Raw genomic sequence first — 25,965 nt, forward strand, 5'->3', positions numbered from 1 at the left:
AAAAGAGAAAAAGACTATCAACCAACTTGACATTTTATTGAATACTCTACCCAACACAGTAATATGCACATTTTTTTCCAAGTGCCCCTGGAACATTTACGAAGATAGACTACCTGCTGGGTTATAAAGCAGGTCTCAGTAAATTTAAGAGGATTTAAATCATCCAAAGTATGTTCTCTGACCTCAACCAAATGAAATTAGAAATCAATAACAGAAAGATATCTTGAAAACCCTCAAAGTCAGAGAAATCACAAGGAAATTAGAAACTAACGAACTAAATGAAAATGAAAACACAACATATCAAAATGTGTGGTATTCGGTGAAAGCAGTGTGTTCTACAGGAAAAGCATTGAGTTGGTGGGAGTTGGTCACCGGGGGAAAAGAGAGTCAGGAATTCAGGTCTCTTGGGCGGCAGTGTCCATTCCGACTCTGTGCTCCTGGGCTACTTGCCTTTCGAAAGTGGCTGTCCCCGAGGACATGAAAGAACTTGTCACCAGGGGTGGTGGCTTGGAAATTAGAGTTGTATGGAGTTTCTGGGCTGAACAGAGAACAGATGAGAGTGATGTCGCTTTAGGGAAGGCTTCTCTTCCTTCAACCCCATTGCCCAGAAGTCAATCTCAAGTTCTCAGTCTGGACCCAGTCATCCTTCAACACTGGAGTAACTTGACCAGAAGGTGGCAGTGTTGAGTTGAAGTCATTCAGTCAGTTCTCCAACCCAACAGAACTGAGCACCTACTATGTGCAAGGCATTGGGTTAGACTATGACTGTCTTGAGGGTGTGACAGGATAGATACTTCCATGCTGTTTTGCAAAGAGAGGAAACTAAAGCCCTATGAAGGGGGATGCAAACTCCTAATACAGTGTTTTGTATACAGTGCACTTTTGACTCCATCGGATATTAATTTTTTCCAAGAAAATGTCTTAAAATCACAGGGTTTGAAGCATTAGTACCCTATGTCCCATGCCCCTGCCAGTTGGCTGCTGCTCAGAGAACAATCAGCAGAGCTGAAAGAGGTGGCTTCTTCAGCTAGGGATGAAAGACATGCACGTAACCTGAACTTCGAATCCTTGTAGCAAATGCGTAAGGCAAGTTACTGTGTGCCCGGCACTGAACGAGGTCGTGGAGCCCCCAAATGATGGAGGCACCACCTCTGCCCTCTGTGTATACTTGGCCTGGGCATTGACAGAAGTGGCTTCAGATACAGGCAGAGTAGAAGTCTCTGAATTTAGTACAAGCAAAATGAAATGACAAGAGCTAGGACAGGGTAATGTTACTGGAAGGTAGGACCGACAAAATGCTCAGAAGGAGAAACCAACCAGGGAACAGAGAAATGGCAGAGCCAAGGGCAGATCAGGCAGGTAGCATGAGGGATAAGAAATGCACTTAGGTGAACGCACTCCCTCAATTGGCCAGGCCCCAGAGGCATCCTTCCCACCAGTTGTTTATAAGAAAGGAATGGTCTCTGTCTTTTAGATGTTCGACCTTCCTGAAGTCTAAAAACAGAGAGGCCCGTGTAGGAGCTGTCTTCTAGTGACAGATGGGTTGGCAGGGACAGGCTGAGGATGTGTCCTGCCGGCAGCTGAAGGCGGATAGCTAATGGAACAAGTAGAGAAGAAAGGCAGTAAAAACGTTAAATATTATTAAACATCCACGGGACCATGTGGCCTGAACCTGGCTCAGACCCACCAAAGCAATCTCTCCTCAGATTCTAGGCCTGTGGGTACCTGGTATTGCCCCAATGAATCTTCCAGAAGAGCTACCTATTAGTACAGAGAAGCTCAGGGGACTGCAGGCCTGAGTTTTCAGGGATGGCCCAGGAGCCCAGCATTGTGCTTAGGGATGCTGGAGGTGGGCAGTGGAAGGGGCAGAGGCTCTGAAGTCAGGCTGACTCTAAAAAGTTAGTATAATAAGTTTTTATTCGACATCTACGAGGTTTTGCTATCTTGCAGCTTTTGAGATTTAGACAGTCTCAATTTTTCAGTAGTACAACTTGCCCAGACAAAAAAGAAATAGAAGAAAAAAAGGAACCAAAAAGACCAATTGTCTCCTCACTTGTTTATCGAATCTATTACAGAAGAAACAAAATTTACTCATATTATAGATAAGTATATTTGCATTTATATGTTATCGGTTTTAACAGCTTGGGATCAATTCTACAGTGTCTGACAGCACATTAAACAATATTATATTCCCAGGTAACAAGAGTAAGCACAAAAGAAAGCTGTGTGACCCTGGGTAGATCGTTGAGCTTCTTCTTTTTCTCATCTGTAAAAATAGGCAGAATCATCATTTTGCTCATGGGTGTTTACGGGGATTGAACGAGATCATATTTGCAAAACTCCTGGCACTGGCAGGCCCTCAGTCAGCATAGCTGCCATTAGTAATCCCACACCTTAAATTCACTGTCTTCCCATTAGCATCACCAGCAACCCAGGCACCCGCAGAGCAATAAACCGAACTTCCAAGTAGAATTGTTACCTGGGCAAACAGGTTGCCAAGAGCTCACCCTGCCTGCCAGTAGACAGCAGAAATGTCAGTCTGGCTCCAGTGGGTACCTGTAGCCCAGCATTTCCTCAGGTTCAGCTGCTGACTGTGGCCAGAGGCACCACCTCCCTGTGAAATCTGCAGGGGAATCTCAGGAAAGCAAGAAGAGGGTATGAAGGGGGTTGACGTGTGAGTGCATAACTTCGTTTTGCAGCTGAGGACAGTGAATCACAGAGAAGCTAACACACCAGCTGTGTGTCTGAGTCCTACAGAGACCTTTAATCAAAATTCACTTAATCCCACCCTGGGCTTTCTGAGCAGCACCTTGAGGGGTGGGGTCCAAGAATCTGTGTCTTAGCAAGCTGCCCAGGTGGTTTTTATGTAGCCAAACCTTAGACGACACTAAGCGACCTAGTCAAAGTCACAATGGTAACAAATGGCAGAGACATGACATCAGATGCTGCACACACACACCCACTGTCCCTCCAGGACACAGCCTCTTACCCAGCAAAGACATGGGCTGCGCAGGAGGAGATGGTGTACAGCATTGGCAACTTCTAGCCTCACCCCAGGGCAAATGCCCAACCTGAAAACATTGGTTTCAAACAGACACATCACAAAGCTTCCTTCTGCTCCCCCAGCTCCCCTCCTCCATGCATCCCTCCAATCCCACAGCCTACGGCCAGGTCCTGCAGAGGCAGGCGGGTTACATCACCCCAACCCGCATGGGGCCCTCCCTCTTTCTCTCTGTCATTGCCCACAGTCAATTTTCCGCCTGTGACAAACTGTCGCTCCTACAAACATGTCCTTTCGCTGCCTCCCCTCTCACTTCCCGCTTCCAATTTCTGTCAGATTTATTTAGGAAATGTTCCCACTGACCGCACTAGCCAGTCTGATGAAAACCGCTGTTCCCGGAGCACCGAATAAAGAGCTGCTGTTGAATGAATGACTCTGGTTCAATCCTACAGCTTTGTTGTTTTATCGAATGACGAGGAGAATGAGAAAAAGAAAAAAAAAACCCTGCATCTGGGGAGATGGGTCTTACGAGCGAGTGGAAAGACCCTTCTGCTCCTGGAGACTGGGATGGAGAGAGGAGCTCTCTGCCCAGTGGAGGAGGGAGAAGTGGGGGCCCCTGGAGCTCCCCGAGGAGGTGGATACAAATGTTCCAAGATGGGCGTCTTCCTGAGACCCACCTACCCCCAACCTAACCTTCAGCAGAGCCAACTCCACCCAAGTGCATACGGGGTTTGGCATGAGTGGAGTTTTGTGGAAATCAGTGAAGAGGTCAGGGTTTGGTTCGGGTTCCTAGGAAGCGAGGCAGACTTGCAGGAGAAGAGGCAGAAGGGACACAGGGAGACATAAGAGCCCCTCTTCCTTGTCCCTCACAGGCTCTCTCCGCCCCGCTCCCGCCCCAAATAAAAGAACAGAAGAATGAGGGAGAGCTCTGTGCTCCCGCAGGGCACAGAATCAGAGGGAAGGCAGTTTACAGCTATTTCGACTTAATTTTTCGGGGCAAGAAGTTCCCCAGATGCATTTTGTTCTCCCCGAGTATTGCTTTCTCCATTTTAATGCTGTTGCCCCATGAGCAGCATCTACTTGTGGCTCAGGCTGGGTGCCTAACAACAGTTTATACATGTCTTCTGTGGAAAAAGCAAACAACGTTTCGAAGAGCCCATATAAAAACTGTTAAAACACAGCCTGTACCTGTACTTTAAAGGCAGTTTGTGCAAAGCAGGAAACTGTGACTAACGTGATGAGGTCACCCAGGGCAGCCCAAGCACGGGACAGCTTAGGGAACTGCCCAGGACCGAGCTCCTCTGCTTCTCACGGGAGCAGCAGGGCCTCCCGTTTCCAGCCTGCTGTTTATGAGCTGCTTTCCTGTCTTTAAGCAGGAGGGCTTCTCAGATGGTGTTGGGGCTGCTTTGCAGCTGTTTGGGGACACCCACCCTAGGGCATCCTGGGAACATGTTCTTCTGTGAACTCTGTAGGATGTATATCTTTGCCTCAAGACAACAATTTCTCTTTTATCAGCACATCTAAGCAACAACAGTTGATCTATTTCTCCCTTCACTTTGCATCAACTGATATAAATTGAAATGCGCTCACACCACAACTCAGTCACCAAGAGCACATGCTCGCTCACGCTCTCTCTCTCCCTCTCTCTCCCTCTCTCTCTCTTGCCCAGTGACTCTTTAAACACTACAAAGTCCAACTGTTTCAGTCCCCGCTGTACAAGAGCATTGAAACTTTTGAACCCCCGCCCCGCCGCCCCACCGCAATTCCTATTCTTGTCTTTCCCCTATATCCTGAAAACAGAACACCGACCTCATCAGGCCGCCCTTGACTGCTAAGGGCCTCACCAGCCAGCCATGATTCATCATTACCTAGGCATTCAGTAAGTGCCTACTGCCGGCCCAGACCTCTTAGGCGCCACCCCTGAATCATATGTATGCTTTCTCTTGGTCCCAAGGGGGATAGGCAGGAAGGAGAGGAACTGGAGCTTGCTAAACACTTACTATATATCGGGGACTGTTCCAGCCACAGTCGCTTGTGCTATCACCATTCATTCTTTACGTTCACCCAAAAGGTAGATTTCAGTAAGTTCATCGTATAAAGAAAACTGAAGAGCACAGAGGTTAAATAACTAAATAAGACCGAGAGCAGGAACTTGATCCCAGGTCTGTCTGATCTTCAGACACGAGCTCTTTGCTTAGAGTATGTTCCAGGAAGATGCTGCATCAACATGGGGGCAAAAAAATACATCCGGAGGTGTCGGGCTCCTGGTGTGCAGGCGGGTCTAGGCTGAGTGCCAAGGAACGTGCTATGATTGGTGGCGATGCCAGCTCAAGGAGAACCAAGGAGAGGAGTGAAAAGTGTCCTGTGATTCCTGGCATTTGCCGGGACAATGGGGGGTGGGGGTGGGGGTGGCAGAGTGAGCCAATGCTGGGTCACAGGAGTGATGTGGAATTCTGTACCCTGGTCCACAGCAGCTCCCTCCAGGATGGTACCAAATGAATGGCAGTATGGGAGGAGGAGGCCCAGGGCTGGAGCTGGCCACAAAGTCAGCAGGAGAAGCTGGGAGAGCTGATGCAGCCCAGGGCTTCTGGCGCCAGCAACGCTACAGCCCCTGCAGCTCAGGCACAACACACGCACAAGTGTCTACTGAGAAGCCACATGCGCAATGACCTTTATGCACCTATGTCGACTTGAAGAAAGGTCTCTAGTAACGTGTCACATGGCCTTATCTTTTATCAGTGACTTGGACTAAAGATATTTAAGAGCCCAGGTTTTTTTGTGCTTTTTTCCCCCCTCCTCAAGGCATAAATGTTTTTCTCTGTTGCCATATAGTCAGTATTATTGTCATTTTAATGGTTCTATAATTCAAAATGCGGATGGCCCTGTCTTTCTAATGCCTCCAAGGAGAACCTGGAAATCTAAACTAAGAAAATAATTTTTAAAAATGAAGAAAATAAAATGTAAAGATGTTTATTGCAAAACTATTTATAGCAGCAAAATAAGAAATTCCAAAACTGGAAACAGCGTTAATGTCCGGCATTGAGAGGGTGGTTTAGTAAATCAGAACACGATGCAATTACGCGACCATTAAAAAGATAATTACACAGAGTGTGTAGCAGCACGAAAAAACATTTACGCCTAATGGGGAAAAAAGCACAAAATAAAATTATGTTTCTGTCTACAGTGATGTAAAATAAAATGTGCATAGGGGAAAAACGTGGCAAAAGAAAATAGCAAAGTGACAACTTCTGTTAGGGTGGTTGGTTGGATGCTAAAGAATTACTTTTAGAAAATGTATTTTAATGCTGACGTGCTATTTTAACAATAAATAAAAAGCAAGTAAAAAAAGAAAGTATGCTCCAGAGACAATTTGCTAAGCAAGCAAACAAGCTTTCGTTCCTGGTGAGTGGGAAGCAAGAGTTTTTGCATCTCTTTTCTGCTTTGCAATCTGCAGAGCAAGGGCTGGGCCCCAGGCAGAGCTGGACTCGGCTCCCAGACCCAGTGAGATTCTGGGGGCTGCACTTCTCCTGCAAGGCCTGGCAGGAAACACTCGATGAGGATGAAAGTCAGTGGAAAAAGGCCGCAGTTCATCTCATGGTCTGTGTCTGTACCTTTCCAGATACATTCAAAGTATATAGCCGCAGAGGCTGCTAACTAGCAGCTAGTGAGCATTTTTCTGATAATTCTACCGGGTTTTTAAAGCACCATCGGCTCCCTTATGCTGCTGTCCTCTCCTCTTGGTTTGCATGTCTGGCGAGACACAGTGGTCCTGATGCAGGACGGGGCAAATTTCCCCAAGTGACGGGGAGACCAAGCCCTGTACCAAGAGCAGAAGAGGGTCTTTTGGCGGAGAGTGAAGAAAGAATTCCGCACACACGCCAAAGCTAGAGTCAAAAGGAAAGTTTATCAGAAAAGGGGCCACACTCCACAGAGTGTCGTCTCCTCTCAGGCAGAGAGTGAGAGGGACAGTGAGGGACAGAGTAAAGGCTCTGAGCGGGACCCTGAGTGTTCAGGGAATTCAGCTTATATATCATTATTCAGTTCTTGTGAGCTATGGTTTAAAAGACTTTGTTAACCCATTTCCTTTGATACGGACATACAGTGAGGAAGGGGAGGGGTCTGTAACTGAAAAGGTAAGAATGTGTAAAGTAAAAGGCCTGCTGGCAGTTACCAGCCTTTAATCCAGAGGTTCTCGGTGGTTTTAGCCATAGGGAATGACTCTTGGTGCCTGTTACCCGTCGCAGGTGTGGGGAATGGGCTGTTAGCGATTCCAGCAGAAATCTTCCATTGTTCTGCAGGTGTCCTCCTGGCCTGGCTGCGGGGCTGATCAGCATATTGCAGTCTCTAAACGTAGCTTGATTTAACATTTTTAATTCTCTTGCCTGGTCTCTACTTTAGTCCCAGCCTCTCTTTCTCCCCAGGGTCCCTGCTGGCTCAGAGGTCTCTCTAAGAAGGATGGCACTTGAGGATGGAGGCAGGGCCACCTCAATCGCCTGGCCCTGATGGGCAGCCTCGCTTCTCCTGGCAAGTCTCCCTGTTCCCAGAGGTCATTTTCCCAGGAGAGACAGCAGACGCAGCTGGCCACGAGTGCAGAGGAGGAACCAACCAGTCCGTGATTCAGAGCTGCTTGCCAGCTGCTCCATGACTAGCCTTCTAAAAGGGGGCCTCTTGAGTCCTGGGGGCATTTAAGGGGTACAGGACAAGAGAGGGGCTCTGGGTCAACAGGGGCCAGGGGTCAGGATGAAATAGGTGCTCCAGCCATGGCCAAAAAGAACGCAATTCTGGTCATTGCCTTTTCTGCTGCTTGCGAGGTGGTGTCTTGGTCAGGACACTTGTCAGTCCCCCTTGATATTGGGTTGGCCTGCTGGGAGCACATCCTCTGGCACTTGACCTCAGGCAGAAAGAAGCAGGAGGGTGACCCCTCTCCCAGAGCCTGGCTGAGACTCAGGACACAGGGACTTTCAGCAGATGGATGGACATTGAACACCTCTGCTCCTAGTTTCTGCTTCTAATTCCTGGGCAAGTGGGCCCTCGCCCCCGAAGCCTGGCACCCCTGCGCTGCATTCAGCCCGGCTCAGGCTGGGAAGCCTCAGGGACAAGGAGCTTGCTCTCTGAATGGGAGCCTAGTCTTGCTTCCAAGACTGCTTAGCCTGGGGGCAACTGAAATGAACCCCAGTGTCACCTTCTCTCCCTCGCCTTAGTGCTCCCCTTGGGCCAAATCAAACTCCTCTTCCACCCACCAGCAAATCCGTAAAGAGGGTTTTGTCCTTCCAGTTCTTCCCTGAGGCAGAACGCCCTCATTTCTTAGCTGTCTTCTCAGTGCTGTTGCTCTGGGTCCCTCTAGTAGCCTGGGGGCTGGCCGGGTACCCTGCTCACTTCCGGACACAGCCACCCCACCCCCCATGCTGCTACTGTATGAATGCTGCCCGAAATCCCATTCTTCTTCCCGGAGCATTTTAGCTTGTTCCCATCCATCTCCTCAGCCAGTCTTCAGGAAAACCCTCTGAGGTGGGCAGGGCTGCTATCGTGAGGTCCATTTTTTTGACAAGGAAAACTGAGGTCATATACAAACTGCAAACTCCAGTCCAGGACTTCCAACGACAAGCCTAATGAGTGTGAGAGACTGGAGGGGCTGAGTTCTGGGGGACTCATCCATGTCCTGCACACAGAAGGGGCCTGTCACTCCATTCGAACTAAGAGAAGAAGACGGTCCCCCACAGGCCCCTCTGTGGTCGGGTCTGTGCTGAGCTTGGCCTAGCCTTTTGGGCCTGGGCGAATGTGTCCCCGCATCCCCGCTGCCTGGAGCCCCAGCGGCCTATAGCTCCAGGCAGGCAGCACACTCCACCCCCTGCACCCCCACACCAGGCTCATGGGAAGCCCTTCAAAGCTGCAGAGCGCATAGTCCCCGCGGAGGGGGCAGCATGCCAGAGCCTGCAGAGGGTCGAAAATCCTGGGAACAGAGCCCCGACCAGCCCGGCCAGCACCTCGTTAGGAGGCCCAAAGGCGGGAGGGGGCACTTCAGGAACAATGTTGTTTATTTCTCTATTTTTAAACAAGTCCGAGGTCTCTGGGGGCACAGATGAAGTTATCAGAAAAGACATGAGTGGAATAAAGCCTCGAGCCAGCAGGCCGAGGAAGGCCCTGGGGACCAGGGCTCTTGAAAATCTGAGATGGGGTTTGTTTATCTTGTGCTCTGAGAGCGCAGGACTGGGACCAGGGTGCTGGACAAGCATGTCCCCAAGCCCTCTGCAGCCCGTTCCCTCGGAGCCGCTGGGGAATTCGGGTGTGCGCAGTACTTTTTAAATGATCCGGTCAGTGTCATCTGCAGCAGGGGAGGAGGCACCGCCTCTGGAAGGAAGCCCGGGTTCACTTCTCACCTCTGCCTGCACGAACGTTTCCCAGCGGGCGGACCCCAGTGGGGCCAGGGCACCGCGGGAACCCAGCCTTGTCACTGCGGGCTCTGCTGCCAGACAACCCCTCCGTCTGCTGGAGCCTCCACTTCCTCAGCCGGCACTGGGGCCAGCCCTTCTTGCCTTGAGCTCCTGGTCCCTCTCACAGGGAAGAGCGATGACACGGTGTGAGCACCGAGAGCGGGCTGGGACGCACGTCTCACTGAATCCTGACGCAGCTCTGTAAAGGGGACTTGTCATTCCCGTGAGAAGGGTGAGGAAGCCGAGGCCGAGGAACTGAATGACCCATCCCGAAGCGTTCTGACTCAGGCCCGTCTGGCTCTAGAGTCTACTCTCCTTTCACGGCAATCAGCCTCTCGTGCGCTCCAAGCAAGGGTAATATATTGCACTCTTGGGAGCTTTCAGAGAAATCATGAATCATTGACAGAATCAATCAAAGGCCTGGGTAGGTTTGGCTGAATGAGAAATACTTCTCAGAAAGTAGAAGTGTGGCAAGGGGAGCTGGACTTGTGGTCAATGGTCCTGGTTGAATTCTGGCCCTTCCCGGGTATCAGCTGGGAAACTGTGGGCAGATTGCCTAAATGTCCCCCTGCGTGAATGTCCCCCTGCGTGAATGTCCCCCTGCGTGAACCAAAGGCAATAACAGAGCGAGATTGTTAAGAGGGTCGATAAGGTATAACATGTGAGATGGCAGGAGAATGCTCAAGCTCTGTACAAACGAAAACAAAACACCTCTCCAGTTTCTGCCCCGAGATAACAATACAAAATTTGGGTTGAGCAAATCACACCCAGGCGAGTAGTCGGGAGTCCCATGCATCATCCCTTTCTAGAGGTATCGTGCATAGGCAGCCACTGCAGGGTACAGAATCTCCCACCCAGCATGCACTGGGGAAGGGGGCTGCCCTTGGCCATCCCCACACACTCCCTCCACCCCCATCCCCCCAGCTTAGAGCCACAGGTCATCTGTGCCTTGTCCTGGAGTCCAGGTAGAAAGTTGAGGCCAAGAGAAAGGAAAGAATCAGCCCAAGACCAATCATCCGGAGGAGGGAAAAGCTAAAACCGGAACTCAGAGCTCTCAGCCCCCTTTCAGGCTTTCCTAACTACCTGTGTGGGAGGCATGACACGCCCATTTGGAATACGAGGAAACCGAGGCCCAGAGAAAAGCTGTGACGTACTCGAGGCTGCTGGTGTTAGTAGCTTGGCCAAGGCTGGAGGCCATGGTCCCATCTTTTTGTGGCTCAGAGCAGAGACTGCGTCCTACACCACTGAGCTTTATCTGAAACCAACCACTTCTTAATTCTTTGGCTGAATGTCTAAATAAGGATTTTTGCCAATTCTGAGCCCTGCTAACTGATGAAGTTGTCAGAAAAAGCTCTAATGATGCTAGAAAATGCAGGGAGCCAGCTGCCAAATTGCCCTCCCAGCTCTGACTCTGCATCAAGGAATCAGGACCCTCCCACTGGAGGGTGGGGGGTGGGGGAGGGGTGCTGCTAGAGGTTGAGACTCTGCTGCTTTTCATCAGTTGTGTGATGTGGACAAGCTCCCTAGCTGCGAATGAGGATAATAACTCCCTTCTCATTGGGTTACTTTGAGGATTAAATGAGATGATGTGTGTGCGACATCCCAGCATAGTGCCAGGCACAGCACAGATTGCAGAGCAGGCTGGGAGTGTGGGACAGGAAGGCCAGCTGGCCTAACTCTGCTGAGTAGACTGAGGTGGCCACGCCTGCAGCCCTGGGTGAGTGGGAGCTAAAGTTACCAGCTCCATTAGGGGAGGCACTGGGTCAGCCCAAGTATTTATTTTGGGAAGAGGGATGGGTCTCTCAGAGATGAAAGGCTCAGAGCACCCTCAGGCCCTGTGAGGTGGGGCCTTGGGTTGGGATCCTGGAAGGCCGGGCAAGCCTTGTCCTTTGTTCTCTCTTCCTTTCTCAGTGGAACTTTTGTCCTGCTCAGGAGTCTGGGCACTAGCGGTGGGTCTTGGCTTGGGGTCTTGGGAATCAGATAATCCCCAGGCCTGGCGCAGGAGCCTGAGAGGTCAGGCTCTGGGAGGGGCCCGCCTATATTGAGTGGACCTAAGTACAGGCCTCCCCAAAACACACATGGGCTCGGGCAGGCGTCCTAGCTAAAGAGGGGAAAAGCCATTCCCTCTCAGTCACGTCACCAACTGTCCAGGCCACAGCTTCTTCCTATCCTTCTTCCTCCCCCTGTTTCATACATGTACACACATGTAGACATGTACACACACATGTCACCTGCTTAGTGACCATTCATCTTTCCCAGAAGATGGAAAAGTATGGAGAAGAATGAACAGGTCTTGGGTGCAAATGTATTTTTGCCATTCTGTAGCTTTGCATAGAGCTTTTAACTTCTCACATACTCAATTTCCCCATCTGTAGACTTGGGAAATACCACTGTGCTTTACAGACCTGCTGTGAGAGTCATACGAGGCAGAGCATGAACAGGGAGGGGCTTGCAACCATAAAGCATATGACTAATGGCAGTGGATGTGTGGGGCTGGAAAGTAGAATTGCTATAACCGAGCAATCTGCTTCTATTTTTAGCAAGCCAGGGAGAGTGAGTGTGAGGGAGGGGACCAGACAGTGGCCTAAATACAGCATGAGGATTATCCCTGGGTCCAGCTGTCCTGGTCTGGGCTATGGGCGATCAAAGGTACCCCTCCCAGCACGCTGCCTTCCCTTCGTGCTCAATTCTCTGCCCTCTGGCTGAATACAGTGGGCTCAGAGGCGTGCTCCGAGCTCATGGGAGCCAAGAGGTGAATGTTAGGAGTGGGCAGGCTGGCTCCTCACCAGGGATCAAACCTCAAATGGAGTTTCCTCAGGATGTGGTGGAAATAGAAACAGTTTAGGCTAGAGTGGGAGACACCTCAGCTCAGCCTCTGGGCCCTGTGACTTTATACAGTTGTGTCCTCTCTTTGGGCCTCGGTTTCTTCATCTGTCAAGGCCTGTCCACCCTTGGGAGGAGTGGGAGACACCTCAGTTCAGCCTCTGATGGGCCCTGTGACTTTATACAGTTCTGTCCTCTCTTTGGGCCTCAGTTTCTTCATCTGTCAAGGCCTGTCCACCCTTGGGAGTGAGGTGGTGGCCATGAAAAGGCTCTGACCAAGTTGATCAAAAAATGTACGGGACGATCCCTGGAGTCCAGGCACTGCCTCCCTTCCCAACCCAACATCTTTTCAGATGGACAGGCAGATTCAGAGTCTCTCTAGGTGTGCCATCACCCATGTAAAAGGGGTTCAGGACCCCAAAGGCCTCTGGGACTCCTTCTAGCCCAGGACTCTGCAAGACGAAGCAAGACAAGCATTTGTAATAGTGAAGTTTTCACTGGACTGATTGCTTATCCCCTTTGACCTGCCTCCCCAGCTGTCAACGTGGATGATAACTCAGCCAGCTGAGGGCTGCCATGAATTAGTGCAGGTGTCAGAGGGCCAAGTGCTGTCCTGGCTCAGCCTTAGGACAGCACTAGAGAGGTCCTTCTGGGGCCCTCAAGGAGGGGTTCTGTGCCCAGACCGGCCTGGCTGCCCCAGAAGCCACTCAGCATCCTAAGAAGTGGGGAGGGATTGCTGATAGAGCATGACCAAGGTGTCTCACGCTGGATCTCTCTAGGAAGGACTGTGCCCACTAGGTAGCCTGGGTGAGCCTCTCTGGGCCCCAGCGTTTGGCTGGAGTCAAGAATCTGAGCTCTGAAAAGCTCCAAGTTTTGTGATTCTCCTGTTTGTTCTTAACACTGAATTTCCTGAGAGAAGGCCTTATAAGGCCCCAAGACCTCATTCGGTTCACAGTGCATAGGAAATTCATAGTAACTACTTATGGGGTGAATGAATGAGTACCAGGTGTGAGGACCCCTATTCATCAGACTCAAATGGGAATTTCCGTCCAATAATCAATAGGACAAGAAGTGACATTTCCCAGGGGTCCTTGGGGAAGGAGGGGACGCCTAGAGAGCAGTATTGCTGGGCTGAAGCATGGTGTGGGGACAGGAAAGCATGGGAGCAAGGCTCTGAGGTCCCCAGACAAATGGAACATTTTGGAAGTTGGGAGTGGAGAGAACAAGAGAAAAGTCTGAGGCGGAGGGGGCCAGTGAGCAGCTGCTGTCTGTGCAGAAGATTCTGAGACAGCAACAAGAAGAGAGAGTGGTTTTGAGATGTTTTACTGAACATCAGGAATGGAGGTCTTATTCGTCATACAGATGACGGGTTAAACATTTGCATCTATTCTCCTTCCCTTCTGACACCCAGTAAAAGTAAAGTAAAGGGAGTCTTTAGAGGCATGACCTACAAAAACAGAGAGAACACACGAGAACAGCGGCAGATACACAGTGACACGCATGGGAAGCAGATGAATGAGTGGTAAGTGACCCAGCAGACACGAGAGGGCAGGGCCCTGAATCTGCAGTGGGAAAAGTTTATTTTCAACCTGTTCTACATCCCAGAACCTTCTAAAAGCTCTGGACCTGGAAGCACCAGGTTGCACTGGAAATAGAGGTTGGCTAAAAAGAGGATTGATTGAAAGTCTTGAAAAACAATTGGAGTTCTAGACCTCCCCCGCCACTCAGTGCTGAGGGGTGATTGCCCTTCCTCAACCCCTGCAGAAGATTCGAAGGCTGTTCTCTGGGATGAGTATAACAGAGGCTTTCTGCTCTGGGGACATCAGCCACGTTTGAGAACTAGAGAATAAATAAATACACACATGCTGAAGTCTGAGACTCTACCAGCCCTCTTTCCCGACTCAGCTCAAGTACTGGCAGCCAGGATGCTACTCCTGTCTCCTCTAGAGTGTCCTCAAGAAATGGCCCCTTCCGCTCACGCTCCAGGAAAGCTCCAGCTGATAAACCCCACCCAGGGACTCGAGCTTTGAAACAGCTTTTTAGCAGCTCCACCCTCACACACACACACACACACACACACACACACACACACACACACACACACACACACACACACGAGATGATGAGCAGACATCCATGGAAGCCCGCCGACAGGAAAGATGGAGACCCAAACAAGCTGGTGCAAAAAAGCACCTTGGAGAAAAGATCAGAGAAGGCATTGAATCCGGGAAAAAGGAGAGGATGCTATTTTTAAAAAAGGAATAAACAGAGAATAAAAACGTGCTCTTGGAAATCAAAAGCACGATGGCAAAAGTGAAAAACTAGGGAAGAGCAAAGAGATGAACACGAAAAGTAGGAGAGAAGAGATGAAAAGTAAAGGACCAACGCAGGATGCGCATCAGGATATTAGAGTTCCAGAAGGAGAGAATAAAGAAGACAGAGGGGAGAAATTATCAGAGAAAGAATTCATTGACATGTTCTTGAACTGAAGGACAGTTTCCACTAAATGGGACCAATGCGTAGAGAAAAGGACCCTCACCAATTTACACCTTTGAAAATTTCAGAATACTGGGGTCAAAGAGAAGAGTCTACAGGTTTTTTTAAAAAGAAAAATAAAACAAAAAACAAAAAAAAAAACCAGATCACACACACAAAAAAACAACAGGTCACCAAAAAGACCAAGAAACAGAAAGGCTTTGGACTTCTCAATCACAACAGTAAAGGTTAAAATGCAATAGAGTGATGCTGTCCAAATTCTGAAGAAAATTGATGTCCAACCTATAATTCAATTCCATCCAAACTCTCAATTCAGTGTGAGGGGAGAATAAAGCAATTTTCAGATATGTAAGGTGTCGAAACATTTACCTTCGCGTACCCTTCATCAGGATGCTACGAGAGGATGCGCTCCACCGAAACAAGGGAGTAAACAGAGAGAGAGAGGAAGGTGGGAAATGGCAGATCCAAGGGAGAGGCGAAAAGAAATCTGGATGATGGTGAAAGGAGATCCCAGAAAGACGACATGTACCAGGCTCAGAGGGCGAGTGGCCCTGATTAGAGCAAGTTAGTGGAGGCTCCGAGAGAAACCTTTCCAAGAAAATTAAATATATAGGAAAGATCTCATTTCCGAATGCCTTTAGAGGAGATTTAGAGAATCGGCAGAGGTTTGTGTCGACTTCACACAGAAAACTAAGCAAAAACCGTGATTATACCAGGAAAGACAACATAACCATAGTTATAACCAAAGGAAAACATAACCCTAGTCTATTTCATGGCTCAGCTCTGAATATCATATGCAGCCATGACAATGTAACAATGAATACTGCTATGACCCATATTATTATACAACTACATTGGGAGGGCAGGGGGAGGGAGCAATGTGCAGGATGGGCCTAAGGTGTGGGGAGAGCTAAACCCCTTCTCCGGGGGGAAGTTCAAGGCTGAGATGTCACGAAGGGGGCAATACAAGAGATATGGAAGCAAACAGCAAAAATCAGCCAAGAGCTGAAAAGGGAGATGAGAGTAATCCTCACAAGGCAACGTGACTCTTGGCAGGCTTGAGTAATTTTGACTTAAAAAAACTAACTAACTACATAAATAATTAAAAAATACACTCCCATCCCTGCCCCTCCTACTTTGGAGATTTCTCGAAAGGCTGAATAAACATGAGGACCTCTCGTGCTGAAAGCCTTGGGAGTGAGTTCTTGGCAAGCTGCTCTAAGCAGATAGGCCTAGCCTATGAGCAGGCTTCAGAAAGGCTCAGAAAAATTGGGGATAGATGGAAAACAAGATAGAGTTGAAACTTCGGGAGCCACAGCTGGAGGGCCTCCTGACACCCCAGGCAGGTTTCCGAACCTTTTTGTGCTTGTACGGAGCTGACGCTGAGAAAGTATGTAGTAAAGGCTGGGCTGTGCACAGAGCACCTGTCATCACGAACCCCAGAGTGGACGGTGGAAAGAGGCCAGAGGAGTGTGGCGGCCCCATTCCCTGTGCAAACATCCACCAGACCTGCTCTGAGACCCTGAGATTTTCCCTCATGTCCTGCCACCCGCCGTCCTGGGCCCGGAAATTAGAAACTGAGGCCACACCACGCCACCACGCATCCGTGTTTACAGAAAGCAGGACTGTTATTTACAAGAACAGAAACGCTGAGCTAATTCACTTTTAAAGACATCAAACAGAGCAGCAGACAAAAAGAAAACAGAAATCTTCTGAGTGGAAAAGGCAGGGCATCCTTGTCAGCAAGCTTTTCCTACTACCCTCTATTGCCCAGGCTGCTCTCCCGCCTGGCTCTCCGCTGACGGGCAGACCCTATTCCCAATACTAACCAACTCACGTTTTCCCCGAGTGAAACCAAACTAAGAAAACAGAACACTCTTCCCAGACCACTCAAGACCCTGAGCCAAGTTACTGCAGTGCCCGGAGCTCCCTGGGGTCCCGTTTTCAAAGCCTTTTCCACAGATGTGTTCGGGGCAGTGTGAGTCACGCAGCTCCCATTCTTGGGGCTGTAGAGGACACAGGGACACTCAGGCCCCCACCTCCCAGCAAACCTCTCCTTGCTCTTTTTGGGAAACAAGTTTTCTGTTTCGTCCAGGATCGGAAAGACACAGAGGGAAACCTTCGTGCTAAATCTAAATCCCCAGAAGTTAGTCTGAGGACCAGGAATAGCGAGTGACAAGGTCCTTGACAACCAGTAACAAAGGGGAAAAAAAATAAGGACAGAAAGGGATGTGGATGGAAAGAACTGTTCTTGCTTCTGGATTAGATCCTTCTTACGTTTTTGTTCTAAAATGAACATTTAAAAAAAATGATGGTGATTGTGGTTGACATATTTTTTAATGTCCTTACTTGGCAAAATTGGAACTCTGGCATCTCTAGCTAGTCCTTCCTCAGAAAGAGAAAAATTTTTTAAAATTTTATGGGGCTATGAAAGTCTAAAGTCTAAATTTTGGGACATACTTTGGTAGACGATACAAAAGAAAGTAAGCCAAGCTCCAGGGCCAGAACCACAGACTCGGAGGGTGGGAAGGAGAGCACCAACACACGTAGTCCAGGCTCATCTTGATACCTAGGTGTGTGCTGCTAGATCACCTCGGTGAAATGCTTGGCCGGCCCCGCTTGCTGCCCTTCGGTGACAGGGAGCCCATTCTCTCTGCACGCAGTTCTGAAGATTAGAAAGTGCTTCCTCGTCTCGTCAAGAAACCGTGGTCCTGGCCCAGGCCTAAGCCTGGGAGCACCTAGACCCAGGCCTGTCCTCTCTCAAGGAAAACGGTTCCGTGCCCACATCCCTCCCGCCCAGGCTTCTTCGGTTGGGATCTATTTGCTTCCCCAACCCTCAATCATTCCTCTTGTGAAGTGACTTGCCTAAGATCGCATGGCTAGCAAGTTAGTTCAAACCCAGCTCTTCTGTGGCAGGCCCCGTGCCCTGTCCCCTAGTTCTCTAGATGTGGCAATGGTTCAGTGTCCTTAATTCATGAGATGGTTCTGGTTGTTCAGAACCAGTTGGAAAAGCAACAAAGAAACAAACAAAAAACATACAAAAAAGTAAATGTGACCCAAATAAACACTTACATATCTGCATAGAAAAAAGTATGGAAGGAAAGAAGGCAAAATGGTCATGATAGTCATTCCCTGAGGTGGGTGAGCTACCTGATGATTTTTATTGTATTTTTGCTTTTCTGTGTTTTCCAGTTTATTTGACCATGACTAAAATAATGACCATGTAAAAAGATGAGATAAGAAAAATAAAATTAAAGTAATCTCGATCCAAGACCCTGCCTCAATTCCCAGCCACTGTCCAGTGAACAAGCTCTTAGGGGGTCTGGTGCTCCAGAAATGGCCCAGACCCGGGTTGGACCTGTGAGCGTGGCCTGCCCACAGACCCTCCCTCCGCAGATCTCCATCACTGTGCCTTACAGCAACCTGATCTTCCCACTGCATCAACCCCCTAGCCTGGCTGCCAGATGGTGAGCCCACAGCTAAGAAGACCTCAAACCACCCAGGGTCATCGCCAGTGTGCTCCTGCACATCTGCCCCTCCTCCGTTCTTCTCAAGCCTTGCTGCCTTCCTCATCCACCGCCCCTATCTCCCCCATCCCTAAGATGGAAGAGAGGAGTGGATGGTGGATGCTGAGGACCATGGCTCACCCCTGTGCTGTCTGTTACACACAACTCAGGGTGTCCAACTGTTTTTACAGACATGAGACTAATGCTCAAAGGGGAAATGTGTCATATGTGGAGTGTGACGGAGTTGAGTTTGACCTGGCCCTCTGATCCTAGGCCAGTGTTTGTCCTCTGGGCTCGGAGCAGAGCCCTCAGGCCCTGCTGGGGTGTGCTGGGTCCGTACAGGGCGCTGGGCCACAGATCACCTGACACTCTCCATGCCCGTCCTCCTGGTTGCTCCTCCATGCTCCCAGGGTGCCTTGCAGACTCAGGCACATGGTCAATGCTGAGCTCAGCCCTAATTAGAAATAGAGGGCCCAGCCTGGGGGTCGGAGTCTTGACCGATGGCCCAGCTTCTGCCACCAAGGGGCCCTGGGCAAGACTTTTCCTTCTCAGGACCTCAGTTTTCCAATGGATAAAACCACGATGAAGGACCTTTGACAGGGATTAGACTGCGTGGTCTCTAAGTTTTTTTCCACGCTTGACATTCAGATATTCGGGGACTGACCAGTGATGTCACCCCCCCATCCATTCAGCCTTGCCTCTCCGGGCTGCCCCTCGGGTCCCTGAGTGTGTAGCCTCGGTTCCAGAGAAGTCCCAGCCACCTCACGTGGGTGTGTTTGAGCACATGTGCATGTGTGGGTGTGGAGGGGTGTGGATGTGAGAAGAAAGGTTCTCCCTTTTGTGCCTGGCACAGGTACATTCTCCAATTATTTCACCTTTATGAGAAGAAGGTACCAGAAGGAAAGGTTCTCCCTTTTGTACCTGGCACAGGTACATTCTCCAATTATTTCACCTTTTTGAGGACCCTGCTCCCTTCCTCTCCAAAACCCCAGCCATCGCCACACCCCCGCACGCCTCTTCTCGTTCTTTCGTCTTTTTCATTCCTGCCTCTATCTCAAGCCCCAGCTCTGTGTTCTTTCTCTGTCATTTTGTAGCCCCCTCCCCCCATGTGACGGCTCTCTCAGGATGCCTTCCCCCCAGGTCCCTCTTCCAAGAGGTGCCCACAGCTCTCAGAGTGCATCGTGTTCCAGACAGAAATGAAGATGGGTTCTATTGCACAATGACAAATTCAAAGCATTTTTCTGCCGAGATCCGAATGAAAAATCAGGAAGTCTGACACCGTCATGATTTGTTAAGCTAACATTGCCTCTCTATGCATTGAACAAATTTTAATTAAAATCTCAGAAGTGATCAGGGAGCTCCTTTTATTGTGTACCTCTAGGCCATTCCGGGCACCCTGCGGGGAGGGCAGGGCCTTTTCACAGCAGGGGCAAAGATTCAAGAATGGTCCCTAAAAGATTGGGACTGGGGGTGCTGACAGCTCAGGCAAGGACAGCCTGTTGGAGTGCAAGGAGCCTTAGGGAGCACATGGAATCTCTGAGCCACCCTCACCCCTCCACCTCAGCAGATTCCAGGGACACCACCTCCACCCCTCCCACCATCCTGGACTCACCCTCAGGGCCGGCAGAGAGCTGACCTGGTCCATGGTCAGCGTCGCCTCCTTGTAGTACTTTCCAGGTGGGCAGAGCTTCAGGAAGGTGTCGTGGATGCTAAGAAAAGATGAACTGGGGTGTGGAGACCGCCAAGCCCCCTCCTTGCTGGGCTGTCTTTGAAGGAGGGGAACCCAGGATAGAGTAACACCAAAAAGACAGTTATAAATCATTCCACCCTTCTAGAGACATCCCCAAGGCTCCAGTGTGTCCAGCACACTGGCGGGGCGGGGAGTGGGGGGTGTGGGGGATGCGGTGCAAAAAACGAGCCTGGTGTGAAGGAAGGTGCGTGAGTGTGCTCTGTAGCCTGGAACGTACTCTACAAGTGTCAGTCATAGGGAGTCAGAGCTGGAAGGGGCTTCTGTTGTCACTCAGTCCAGTCCCTCCTTTACAGATGGGGAAACCAGTAGGACCTTGCTTGGGAAAGCCAACATGCTGCCCCAGGCCATGTGCCCAGTCCCACCTTCAGCACAGAGAAAAGAGGTCACTCAGTGAGTGTGACCAAGTCAGGATTCGCACCCAGCCTCCCGCAGCCAGCAAACCACATGGCTGCCTTAAGCCCAGCAAGCTGGTTCTGCAGACTCTGAGGAATGGGTAGGGGGAGAAATTCTCCAGGAGAGTATTGCAGGGAACTGAAGGACAACAAGGAGAAGAAAGTCATCTTTGCCGGGCGGGGGGCGGTGAGAGCCGTCTGTCTCAGCCTGAAGGAGTATTTTATCACTGTCATTGTTAGAATTATTGGTGAGAGGTGATAATAAAAAGCAGATCGACCTTCAGTAAATGTTTAATTTTTAAGAATTCCCTGAGGCCATGCACCTATAGTGCTGGTGCCCAGGGCAAACTGCTCCCGCAGTCTGCCACCAGGGTTCATCACTGGGAGTGCCTGCTGCATGCTGCTAATTCTCACAGAAATTTTTCCTATGACCTGCACGACAATCCTGCAAGAATGAGACCATTATCTCCAGTTTACAGACAAGGAAACTAAGGCTCAGGGAGGTAAAATACCGTGCCTGAGGTCACACAGTGGTCAGTATGAAAGCCGGAGCTGGAGACACCCCAGCTCTTTCCCCAGGAGCCCAGAAAAGGCAGGTGTCAGGAAGGAAAATGAAGTCCTCCCACTGCCACCTCTGTCCTCATTTACCAAGCTCTGTGAGCCCAGTGCGCTCAAGCACATTGTCTCATCGAGTCTTCCCATCCACCCCTGGGAGAGGCATTAGGGGTGATAATTTCTGTACATGGATAAATGGAGGCTCAGAGAGTTGAAGGGGTGTGCCCAAGGTCAGACCGCTTGGAGGAGATGGAGTGGGGTCTGAACCCTAAACCAGGTTCTTCAGGCGGTGTTGCCTACCCCTAAAGTGCTCACCCCCACCCAGGTGGGAGACCCATAGCCCAAACCCCTGGAGAGCCTTGTGGGGGAGGGGTACGGTGGGGAGGGCCCTGCCTGGTCTTCTCAGGCTGCGGAGTGGGTGGGCTGCCTCTCAGCTGCCACAAAATGTTCTCCTCCTCCAAATATGGATCAGCCGGCTCTAAGTGGAGCTCTGAATTAATCACTAATGGACTCAAAGTCAAAGCCATTTGAAAAACTTACACACTAAGCCTGCCAGAAATCATGCAGCCCAGGCTGTGGCTTCCTTCCGCACCTCGCCAGACGTGGGGGGGGGACTGTCTGCTCCTCTGCTGCTCACGCTTGGTGAGAGACCTTGCACCTGCCATGTCCCCTCTCCACTGCTCACACTCGGTGGGGCCTCGGACCTGCCATGCCCCCTCTCAGGCCTCAGTTTGCCTTCTGGAAGATGAGTCTCTATGCTCTCCTGGCTCCATCCAGTTTGGGCATTCCGTGGCTGTTTTTATACCTCTCTCTGGCATCCCATCCATGCCTTGCCTCCGAGGCTCCCTAATTCAGTGGTTTTCAGCTGGGTCCCACATTAGAATCATGTGGAGAGCTAGTGAAAGGGTCTGAATCCACCCCTAAAGATTTTCATTTAAGGCCAAGGTAGGGCCCAGGAACCTATAGGTTCTACGAGCTTCCATGTTTCTATGGTGTAGTCAGGACTGAGAACGCAGCTCCAGTGCAGACCTCCATCTCCAGCCTGGGCTTCATGACCTGGGCCCTGGGGTCAATAGTCCTTTGCCCTGTGGTCCAGCCTGTAGGTATTTTATAAATAATTCTAACTTTAGCCTGAAAATGTGGCTTTTAGTCCCATTGTCTGCTACCTCCAAGCCGTGTGACTTGGGCAAATCACCTCATTTCGCATTTGCAAAAAGAAGATGATAATACCGTGAACATAGCAGCTACCACATACTCAGCACTGACCCCTGTGCCAGGCGCTGCTCTAACTCCTAACGTGGATTTGATCATCTGATCGTCCTCATAACGACCATGTGAGGTTAAGTTCCGTCACTCTCATATCACACTTTATAAGTGTGGAAACTGAGAATCAGCGACGGTAAGAAACACCCACAGTTGCACCGCTAGGAAGTGGCCGAGCTGAGCCTCGAACCCAGGCCTAAAACCACTCTACCTGCGACCTTCTGTTTTTCCAAGAGGACCAGGAGCTTAACGGCCAGGACAGGGCCTTGAGACTGAGAAGTCTCCAATTATTATCACACAAAATTTCTCCTATAGATTTATTCTCACCTATTGGATAAGCTCTTTGTACATAAACGTTTAATATAGCATGATTGGTAAAGCTAAAAATCATAAACAGTATACATTATAGGGGGTTGGTAAAATGAATTATGGTTCTTCCATAGGAGAGAATGCTCCATAACCATTAAAAAAGAATAAAAACTTTTTTTTTTAAAGGCCTAGAACAGTACAAATGCTATACTATAAATGGGTAAATGCTACAAAATGAATGGGATAAAATTTTTGAAGGCTGTATGCAGTCTATCTATGAGAGATTCTTCTGGAAAGCTAATGGAGAAACAGACTGAATGGTGGCCACTTTGGGGGAGAAGGCCTGCGAAAAGGGGAGGGAAGCTTTTACTTTTCATTTAGAACTTTCTATGCTATTTGAATTTTCTAGCCAGGCTCACATATTATGTTTTAAAATTCTATTTTATTTTTATTCAAAAGTTACTTTTTAGAAAATCTCGATAGGGTAGTAGGATGTGAATCATTTGGAGTTTTGTCATATTTTTGTATATTTTTTAAAAAGTGAGTGAATTTTAATGTTAAAAGCAAAATAATGTGGCATTGTGACTCCCTGTATTCTGGCCGCCCCTCAGTCTCATCTGTGCCTGGGGAGTCTCATACCTGTGGCAAAGTCATTGCCTTGTCTGAGACCGAGAGTGGGAAGTGTGGCTTTTCGGCTGAACATCAGGGCTCGGGAGGGTGAGTCCAAGCAGAGAGAATGGGGGGAGAGGGTCCCAGTCCTGAGGGTGTAAGAGTGGTCTCCTCACTCTAACCTCACCCCACCCCATGTTTTAGTAAGCTCAGTTACCATCTAACAAGGTTTTGCTGAGCACCTGGCTTGGTCTGAGCACTCAGTCGTCTCTCATGCCTTTCACCCCCGCTGCAGCCCCACAAGGGGATATCGTAATGGAAGTCTTTGACCTGGAGCCTTCCCTACTGGACAGTAACCTGCGTGAGAACAGGGACTGTGCCTTGCTCACTGTTATCCTCCCGGTGTCATCACAGTGTCTGCCACATACCAGACACTGAAGAGAGGCTTGAAGAGGGAGGGAGGGCTGAGAAAGATTCAGTAGCGCGTCAAGGTTACTCAACCAGTGAATGACCCAAACGGGCTTCAGACCTGTTTCCCGAGGCCTTCCTCCTTTTCCTCATTATCTCAAGGAAGCCCTGTCCACCGCTGTAATTGTATGAAGAACCGCCAACCCCCCACAACACACACACACACACCCCTTGGATTTCATAGCAGCCTAAAGCCTGACATTTCACTCGACTCTAATCAAGCCTGGGAATCATGATCTTGGACCCTCAGAGCTGGAGTCTGTCTCTGCTTCCCTGTGCAGCCTCATCTCCAGGGCTCTGTGGCTTTGAGCAGGGACCATACTCAGGGACCAGAGTGAAGCTGTGCCAAGGCAAGGCCCCAGCTCAAGGGGAGAGAAAGGGGGCCCCTCTACTCACCACAGGATTTCATTTCTGGTCAGAAAGGTCAGGGCCTACAACAAACCACAGAGAGCTGATGGCCCACTCTGTCCAGCCCTGCCCTGGCCCCCCGGGAAATGAGAGCTTTGGGGGCTGAGGCAGAATAGCTCATGCTCTTATCCCACAGCCAGGGAAGTGCAGTGGATGCCCAAGGTGGTGGCAGAGGAGGAAACAGTGCCCTTCCCTCCTCCCCAGTCTCCAATGGCTTTGGGAAGGAGTGCGGTGACACAGACCTGGAGAGAAAATCAGAGACAAAACTAAAGCCAGGCTCTGGAGCAGGTGACAGATGTGGAGGGGATCTCTAAGGACTGGTCTGGGCCACATGGATGCAAGTTTAGCAAAGGCGAGGGCCACCACTACTCAGACTGGCAAACTCTAGATCTTTGGGCAAGAGTTTTCCCATTCGCCCCACCTGCCTCAGAAAGCCCCCACCTCTGCCCGGAATCTCCTGCCTGATCTACCCACCTGGTATTCTTCCAGGTCCTCCCAGTGTATCTGGTACCTCAAACACTGTCCCATGCCAAGCCCACCTTTCTCTCTGCTGTCAGCAGAACCTCAGCCCCAACAGTTCACTAGTTTGTGTGACCAGGTGATCTGATTGCCATGGTGACCTACATTCCATCCTCTGCATTCTTCCTGAGTCCCTGAGTGGGCAAAGAAATAGGTTCTTTTGGTCTCCGAGGCTAATAGACATCATCCTCCCCAAGCCAAACAACAAACAGAAAGGCAGCCCAATAGCAAGCTGAGTATCGTACTGCTGGCTCAGGAGTCACACTGCCTGGGTTCGAATCCCAGATCTGCCCATGCTGACAAGACATGTGACCTTGGGCAAGTGACTCAACCTCTCTGTGTCTTAATTTCCTCATCTATAAAATGGGGATGATAATCATGGGATTGTTGTGAGGATTATTTAAGTTAATATAGGTAACAATGCCTGGCACATAGTAAATGCTCAATAAATGCTAACGATTAGAACCATGTCCCAAGCACTGTGCTAGGCGCAGGGACTCAAGATGCATAAGCATAGACCCTGACCTCAAAGAATGACCCAAAGAGCACAGAAAAGGGCATTGCACCCCATTAGTGAGGGTTCCTGCAGGAGCAGAGGGCACATTAAATTAAAATAATTTGAAGAGGGTCTAATAAAGGGACTTTTATGGAACTCTCCACAAAGACAGAGTCAGGGTTTAGGGAAACCACTCAGGATAGTGCAGCATCCTGGGGCTAGTAACCACAGAGCTGCTACTAGTCCTGTTCCATGTGCATGTCATAAATACCCCAGCATCACTGTCTCCTCTTCCTCTGATCTCCTGAGGGGACAGAGAGCAGGGTGGAGAGTGAATCTGGAAGGACAGAGAAGTCCAGCTCAGCATCAGCATCACAGGCCAGGAGAGGCCTCTTGAAGCCATCTCTTTGCTCCTGCGTCTGGGGTAGTCTGCACGCCCACCAACGACGTGCCGTTGTGGATTTCCTGGTTATACCCTGGTCTTTCCACACGCTTTCCTAAGTAAACATCCAAGGGCTTTCTGTGGAGCTCATTTATATTTCTGGAAATGTAACTGCTCATGTTTCTTCATCTGTCCTCCCCTGAGATAGAGCCTGGCAGAGGAAACTCAGGAGCCCTCAGTCTTCCATTTACTTGGCAGACACAGGTGGAGCACCTACAGTGTGCCAGGAACCCAGCTTGACTCTGGGGAGAGATGAATGAATGCGGTCTCAGCCCTCAAGAAACAGATACTTGCCACACACGCCCCCCAAGGGAGATCGAGCAGATGTCATCATAATAGTACAGTTATGAGTATTTAGAACAAGTCATAAAACTACTTACTCTAAGCCTCAGTCTGCCACCTTTAAAATGGGAATGATAAATCCCTACTTTATAAGATTAATGCTAATGTAAGGATAAAATAAAACGTTATATTTATTTAGCTCTTATTTAGCAAAG

General features: G+C 49.7%; 1 protein-coding gene across 1 annotated transcript in view; it reads right to left on the reverse strand.

Moving 5' to 3' along the window:
• Positions 1 to 24,585, reverse strand: part of CIB4 (calcium and integrin binding family member 4) — a 44,408-nt gene extending 19,823 nt beyond the window's left edge. The window contains exons 1-3 of the mRNA XM_006910302.1: positions 24,486 to 24,585; positions 24,000 to 24,034; positions 19,870 to 19,966 (exon numbers count right to left, since the gene is read on the reverse strand). Of these exons, the coding sequence (XP_006910364.1) occupies positions 19,870 to 19,966; positions 24,000 to 24,034; positions 24,486 to 24,539 (186 nt within the window). The 5' untranslated portion in view covers positions 24,540 to 24,585. The remainder of the gene's footprint in view (positions 1 to 19,869; positions 19,967 to 23,999; positions 24,035 to 24,485) is intronic.
• Positions 24,586 to 25,965: the final 1,380 nt, after the last annotated feature.

The sequence above is a fragment of the Pteropus alecto genome, unplaced genomic scaffold (genome assembly GCF_000325575.1).
Source record: "Pteropus alecto unplaced genomic scaffold, ASM32557v1 scaffold61, whole genome shotgun sequence".
NCBI classification, from domain to species: domain Eukaryota; kingdom Metazoa; phylum Chordata; class Mammalia; order Chiroptera; family Pteropodidae; genus Pteropus; species Pteropus alecto.